The sequence below is a fragment of the Orbicella faveolata genome, unplaced genomic scaffold, assembly GCF_042242905.1.
Source record: "Orbicella faveolata isolate gen_17 unplaced genomic scaffold, um_ofav_v1 contig_34, whole genome shotgun sequence".
In the NCBI taxonomy this organism is placed as follows: Eukaryota; Metazoa; Cnidaria; class Anthozoa; order Scleractinia; family Merulinidae; genus Orbicella; species Orbicella faveolata.
In genome coordinates, this window is record NW_028301563.1 from 22,727,972 (window position 1) to 22,735,000 (window position 7,029).

A 7,029-nucleotide genomic window follows, 5' to 3' on the forward strand; every position below is an offset into this window, starting at 1 on the left:
CAATACAATCAATAAAGCAAGTTTCTTTTTTTAGAAATGTAAGCCATAAAACTACCAGAAAATCATCCAGAGTGATCGTGCGGGATCATTCGGGACAGTACCCGATCTAATACTAAGAGAATATTGGACCGGGAATGGAGGAATCTGATTGGTTGATTTTAGTTATTAGCCCTCTGAACTAACGTAGTCGTGTAGTAATGTATATTTCAGTGACTGAGTAGCTTCAGTGGCTTACCAAAATTCTTCTGATTCAAGACCCTTGCAGAGCGAACGCTACATAAACACAGTACAAGGATATCTTCTGATTGGTTAGGTGCTATAATCATACAGCTTATTCACACTGGTGTCGAAATCGCATGTAATATTGGATATAGACTGAAGAATAAATCTGCTACACTCTTCTTTTTGACCTGTACAACACTGCCTTCACTTATCGCGACGACATTCACCTTTAAATACCTTAGAATCGCATTTTGTGTTAGGGAATTTGACGAAAATTTGTGTTTTTGTTCCAAAACGCGTATCTTGCAAGCATGTCTTCGGCATCTCAAATTTTCTAATAACTAGGATCACATTGCAAGTTCTTAATCAAACCATGTTTATTTTCTCATTGAATAGTTCGAAAGCCAACTGCTCATCCATCTAAAAAAAAAAACAGAAGTCAATAATTTTTGTTGAAAGGTTCCCATAGAAAAGTATGAAAAGGTGCGTGATCTTTCATGAATGAATACATTAGCTACAGGTGCCATCCGTCGCGTGATTAATTAGAGCAAGCGGGACATGCACAGAGATAAGAAGATTTAACAACCCGCGACGGAAAAAGCTTCGAAATGCGTGCAAATCTAGCCCGAAAAAATACATTTTATTGTTTAAAATGTAATAACATGATGGTGAATAAGTATTTAAAGTTATTAAAACAATTATTAGATTCGGTTTGTGTTTTCCGCCTCAGACATCGAGTGCGGCAGATAGTACAAACCCCTGTATTCGATACCCTACTCAGCTTCGCCCAGTAATTGTAAAGTATTGCTATGCGCATAACAAATCAATGTTTACTAATGACGAAATTAAATTCAAAAGCTGAATGGTTTTCTCTAGCTACACTGTCTCTTAGCACACTCTGATTGGCGTCAACTATGCTGTATCACGCTTTCAATACTGTTTATCTTTTCCTAAAACGTTGATGTATGGGCAGTTGGCTTTCCGACAATTTAATAATTTAAAACTAAGCGAGAAACATAGTTGGGCTTGTGAAAATGATATGCCGGACCTTAAAATGCCAGAAAATTTGATTTCCAGCTTGCTTGCCGAGAAAATACGCTTTTAGTTACAAAAACAATTTCTCTCCCCCCAAATAAGTGACTCAAAATGAATCTATCATCAGAAAATTGAAACACCATTAGTTAACATGTCTTCAAAGGTAACAATGCTCTATTCGGCAAGCGAAGGTGGCTTTTCTCTGACAAAAATCAAACAGTGATAGTTACAGTGTCTAATCAGTGATACAAAATTTATCAGCACTATATATCAGTGATAACCACGTTTCCTCAGCAAGTTATTGATCATCTCGTTAAAGCCTTGAAACCAATTAACAGTCATCAGTAGGAGTATAAGTGTGGCTTTGCCAAGAGCATCCTAAAAGATCTTCAATTACGCCACGTAATTTGTCTCGTTAGTCGTCAGTTTGTAACGAGATATGTGCACTCTCATAAATAACACGGACATCACGGGTTCAAGACGCACTTTGAAGGTTTTACTTCTTCTCGACCTTAAATAAATTATTATTATCTTTAAAGTTGAAACAACTCGAAAATACGGCGAACATCAACCCAAAGGAACACAGTAAAAGCCAAACTGAAAAATTCGAATTTTTATTACAAAATATAGATGTTAATGTCAAGGAAATAGTCAGCTAATTTCATATGATACGGACAGCAAATGCAACACTCAAAAGTTGTTAGCTGATTTCCTTATTAAAGTCTTGAAGTCAATTAATGCAGCGCAATTTTGTTCATATTAAAGTTTTAATTGGCTTTTTTTCGGGATGTATCTTGAATTTTACTCCTTCTTATTTGTGAGGCGAAATAATTTTAAAAAGTTAAGATTTCAATTAAATGTGCTTATGTCAATTACGTTTTCGACGTCCTAAACCCCGCAAAATGTGGCTCATTTCCAAAACTTTAACACGAGATAATTACTTTTGTTAAAAGAATGTTGAATTAGAAAAGCTCGCAGGTGGATAGAGATGATGTATATTTACGGTGCAGTTTTCTGTTAATACTGACAGATTGGCCGCATTTCACCAACTCCCTTGCCACACCGTGTTCTGAATAGCTGAATATAATGGCGTTCTTACATGGTTCTTTTAACCGTATTCCGCTAAACTCCTCACCCAGTATTTCGATCCTTTTAGAACCGCTGCCTTCCTCAGTAGTTCACTCAGCACAGCCAGCTCACAGCCACGAGTGCCACCACAATCCACATCAAACAGTCAGCACGTTGCCGATATGCTTACCACAAGGCATTCGCATTGTGAACACGACTCCACACCAGTTTACTGTTGTAAGTTGTCGTGCGTCCATCTCCAAAGGAACTCGTTTCGGTCCTTACCGCGGCAGAGTGGTTCAACCCTGGCAGGTTAAAGAAGGTGAAGATAATGAGTACTTGTGGGAGGTTAGTATAGTTAAACCCCCAATGTCGACAAAATACTGCCAATGGTTCCTTTCTTATGAAATGTATTTTACAAATGTAACAAACTGGAACTGTTTCAGCGGGTAACGCCGAACAGGCTCAAACAGGCTTTGACTTCATAACACACGTACGTTGTTGTATGTTTGGTACCAAAGTTTGCTGTCTTCTTTGCTCAGAAACACTGGTACACTCTGTTTTGGTATTTGCCGTCGTCTAACAATGTCCAGCCGGATAGTCGGGTTCATGTAAATCTAGGATATCTTTGTTTTTTTTTTTGTCAAAATGAAAGTTCTTGGTATGTTACACGAAAGGCTGGCAGCTATTTTGTATGTTGGTGTTTGTCTTCTGATGCCGCTGCCAGATATGGACACCAATCAAGAAAGAATTTTGCCGACGCATCAAGTCATATAACAACACTTAAGATAGCAAAAACGACTCGAATTTAACGATTACTAAGTTAAGATTATCAGTTACTTTTATAAACTGAACAGGGGTCTTTGGTGAACAACATCCCTACCAGGGCTTGCATGTTGTACTACAAAACCAAATGTACATCAATTATTTTGGTAGGTGCCAATATTTGCTTTCTTTCTTGAACATTTAAGGTCTTCAAAGAGGATGGAAGCCTCGCTTATTACATTGATGGACAAAGGGAATCAGAAAACTGGATGAAGTTTGTTAACTGTGCCCGAAACACCGAAGAACAAAATCTTGTGCTGCTTCAAGATGGCGACCAGCTGTATTATGAGTCATGCCGAGAAATTATACATGGTGAAGAACTGCTGGTTTGGTATGGACACCGCTATCATATGTTCATGGGGATTCCAACTGGAATCAAGACTGCACCACGGAAAGAACAAATCAACGAGACTGGACAAGGTGAGGCCGCACTAAACAGTACATTTCACGTTTAATAGGGAACGAGGCAACTTCAAATTCTACATGAAGTGATCCCGGGACGAATAAAGAGTTTGCAGTTTTACACTTCTCCAATGACAAAAATAATAATGAGTCGTATTTTCAGTAACTTGTTAAAATCGTGACCAATTGTTTCATTTGAAAACCCATTCGTAGCAACCTCCGTCAAGTCTTTCTTTAATTTTTACATCCTGTTTGCTTCTCCAACGTATTTTAAAAATTTATATTAAGTTGGAATCATTGCAGGTGCGTTTGGCAGTTACTCGTGTGAACGCTGTGGTAAAGTGTTTGCCTACAAATATTACAGAGACCGCCACCTTAAATACACGCGCTGTGTTGATCAAGGAGACCGGAAGTTCCCCTGTACAGTGTGTAACCGCTCATTTGACAAGCGGGATCGCCTTCGTATCCACATTCTTCACGTGCACGAGAAACACCGCCCTCACCAGTGCACAGTGTGTGGTAAACGCTTCTCTCAGTCATCCAGCCTCAACAAACACATGCGAGTACATAGTGGTGAAAGACCTTACAAGTGTCCACATTGTGTCAAGGCCTTCACGGCTTCTTCCATTCTACGGACGCACATCCGTCAGCACAGCGGGGAAAAGCCCTTCAAGTGCAGGCACTGCGAGCGTGCATTCGCATCACACGCAGCACATGACAGCCACGTGCGTCGCACGCACACAAAAGAGAAGCCATGCGTGTGTGAATACTGTGGAAAGGCGTTCGCGCAGTCTTACGAACTGAAGTTTCATATCAACATGCACACGGGAGCCAAACCTTACACCTGCGAGAAATGTGGCAGAGCGTTTTCAAGTCCCTCGTCACGTGACCGACACCGTGCCAATTTTGACTGCATTACAAGAAAGAATCGTGCTCCTAAAGTCATGCGAAAGAGCCTGTTAATATGATTTCTTCGTTTCTAGGAACTCTCATTTTGTATTGTTTTAACAGCAGTTAACCATATCTGCTCCATATTTATGGACGATTTTTAAGTCTTGTTGCTTAGTAGCGTTGAACTTCTGATAAGGCTCGTTTATTTCTGGGCTTTCCAGTTCGATTCTGTATTTTACTCTTTATCAGTTTAAAACCAGCTCCGTTAAATGCGCGGAATTTTGCTCTATTTTTCCATCATCTAGCCTGAGCTATCCGTGAAAATATGTATCGAGTGTAACGCGGACAAATTCCGAAGAAGAACAGTTTATCCTTAAGACTAGCTAATAAATTAAGGTAGAATAGCGACTATTACACAGTTGTGTGCCTTTCTGTAAATGTTTCCATTGTGATGCATTCTTTCCTTGGTCGTAATGAAAACAGGCAACTTATCTGGCTGAGACTTCTTTCATCCATCGTTAGCCTTCGGGGTTACAAGTGCCTAAGTTTTGGAGAGTTCTTTACAACTACTTTGCAGCAGTTGCTAACACTCTAAAACAGTGTTGTGGTCACAGTTGCGGCTGTGACAGTTTTGTTATTTTGAAGAAACCAAATCCAGCAACTGTTTTATTGGGGTGGTGGTGGTGGGGGGGGGGGGGGGAGGAGGGGGGTGGGGTGTCTTTTCATTCGTTGAATTGGACCCCTCTCCCTTTCCTCAAGTAAGGTAAAACAGTTTAACTATCTTTCAAATTTGCAAATTTTGGTTATTCTCTTAACATAAGTACATTTAAAATCCATATATATCCTGGATGTTACCGTATGTGTCTGCATGTATCCGTATGTTACTCGTATGCACTCGTATGTACTCGTATGTACTCGTATGTTACTCGAATGTATTCGTATGTCACTCGTATGTACTCGTATGTACTCGTATGTACCCGTATGTTACTCGTATGTACGAACGTGGTGTTTTAGTCATGATTGTCTGTGATCGTTTGATTTTCTCGAAACACTTTCGGTCCGGAAATAGGCCCATCTTTATTATATGGCAAGGTAGTCTTGAGGTAAATCTGTCATAAGCCGTGTAATTTTTGTTTCGAAAGCCCGTAAATTCAGTAAACCAACATGGCCCGAGTACCATATATATTTAGAAAACAGTCCTAAGAAAATACGCGCGCTGATTGGTTAAAAATCGTGTTTCTATTAAACAATTAGATTATTCGCTCTCGATTTCTATCGCGTGATAGTTGACGAGGGTTCAGCCCGAGTCAACTATCGCGCGATAGAAATCGAGAGCGAATAATCTAATTGTTTTAGTATAAATCTACTAGTCATTCAAAACTTAATCTAAATCCTCTTCACAGACACTTCGAAAACGCCAAGAAGCGGCCGTCATTTTGTTAACAAGGGCACACTGCTACGCTTCTCACTATCTATCACAGAATAGATACTGAGTAGCGTAGCCAATCAGAGAACGGCATTCGTGATAGAACGCTAGTAGATTCATACTAAAACTCGATAGAAACACAGAACTAGCACGAGCTGTTGACGTAATAATGGCGCGAGCAAAGAGAATTTACAATTTGTTAATCAAGGTTAACAAGTTGTTTTCCTTCTTTTCGCCGCGGTGTTTTCTAAAAGAAATAGAAAACATGTTCTCCGTATTTCTATCGAGTTTTAGTATAAATCTACTAGCGTTCTATCACGAATGCTGTTCTCTGATTGGCTACACTACTCACTATCTATTTAATAATTAGATTATGAGCTCGAGATTTCTATGAGGTGATAGTTGATTCGGCCTTCGGCCTCATCAACTATCACCTTGTAGAAATCGAGAGCGAATAATCTAATTGTTTTAGTAGAATTCTTACTAAAATTTACTTCAAACAACGGTTTCCAATTATTTCTCGACTTAGTATTAAACTTTGCGCCTCAAAAAGATCGCTGAGATTGAATTATCATTCAAAATTGAAGTTGTACATGAGTGCACGAGCGCATCAGTTTTTTCAATAATTTCAACTTTTTTTAAAGTCAAGAAACCATAAATGGCCTTCGTTTAGCTTTCTCAGGAATTTAATTGTCCATTTGCATCAAAATGTTCCTTCAATACTTTGGAAAAACGAAAAAAACGTCGCCATTTTGCGGACGACCTCCAGCCACTGCACACTAATGGCTGATAGTGTTCAACGGCTCAGCCAATCAGATTACAGCATTTGCATTAGTATACTGGTAGAATTCTACTAATCTGTGATAGATAGTGAGTAGCGTAGCAGTGTGCGCTTGTAACAAAATGACGGCCGCTTCTTGACATTGAGGATGTAGATAAAGTTTTGAACGACTAGCAGATTTATACTAAAACAATTAGATTATTCGCTCTCGATTTCTATCACGCGATAGAAATCTCAAGTTTATAATCTAATTGCTGGTTTTCAGTGTCACGCAATTCAAAATAGGTCAAAATAAAAATCAAAACCGGTCAATAGATAAAGTCCAGAATCTGGGAAATGAAAAAAGGTAAATATACAAAGACTCTCGCCAAAATTCTGG

At 39.1% G+C, this 7,029-nt stretch overlaps 1 protein-coding gene across 1 annotated transcript; it reads left to right on the forward strand.

The window, feature by feature from the left end:
- Positions 1-1,976: 1,976 nt before the first annotated feature.
- Positions 1,977-4,934, forward strand: LOC110057165 (PR domain zinc finger protein 14-like). The gene is made up of 3 exons (XM_089272164.1): positions 1,977-2,673; positions 3,297-3,570; positions 3,856-4,934. Exons 1-3 carry the CDS (start codon positions 2,344-2,346, stop codon positions 4,518-4,520), a joined length of 1,269 nt encoding a protein of 422 aa, XP_089128290.1. The 5' UTR covers positions 1,977-2,343; the 3' UTR covers positions 4,521-4,934.
- The last annotated feature ends 2,095 nt before the right edge of the window (positions 4,935-7,029 follow it).

Coding starts and splice junctions, on each gene's coding strand:
- LOC110057165 (XM_089272164.1), top strand. CDS start 2,344: ATGGCGTTCTTACATGGTTCTTTTAACCGTATTCCGCTAAACTCCTCA. Junction 2,674..3,296: donor ATAATGAGTACTTGTGGGAG/GTTAGTATAGTT, acceptor TGAACATTTAAG/GTCTTCAAAGAGGATGGAAG. Junction 3,571..3,855: donor AATCAACGAGACTGGACAAG/GTGAGGCCGCAC, acceptor GAATCATTGCAG/GTGCGTTTGGCAGTTACTCG.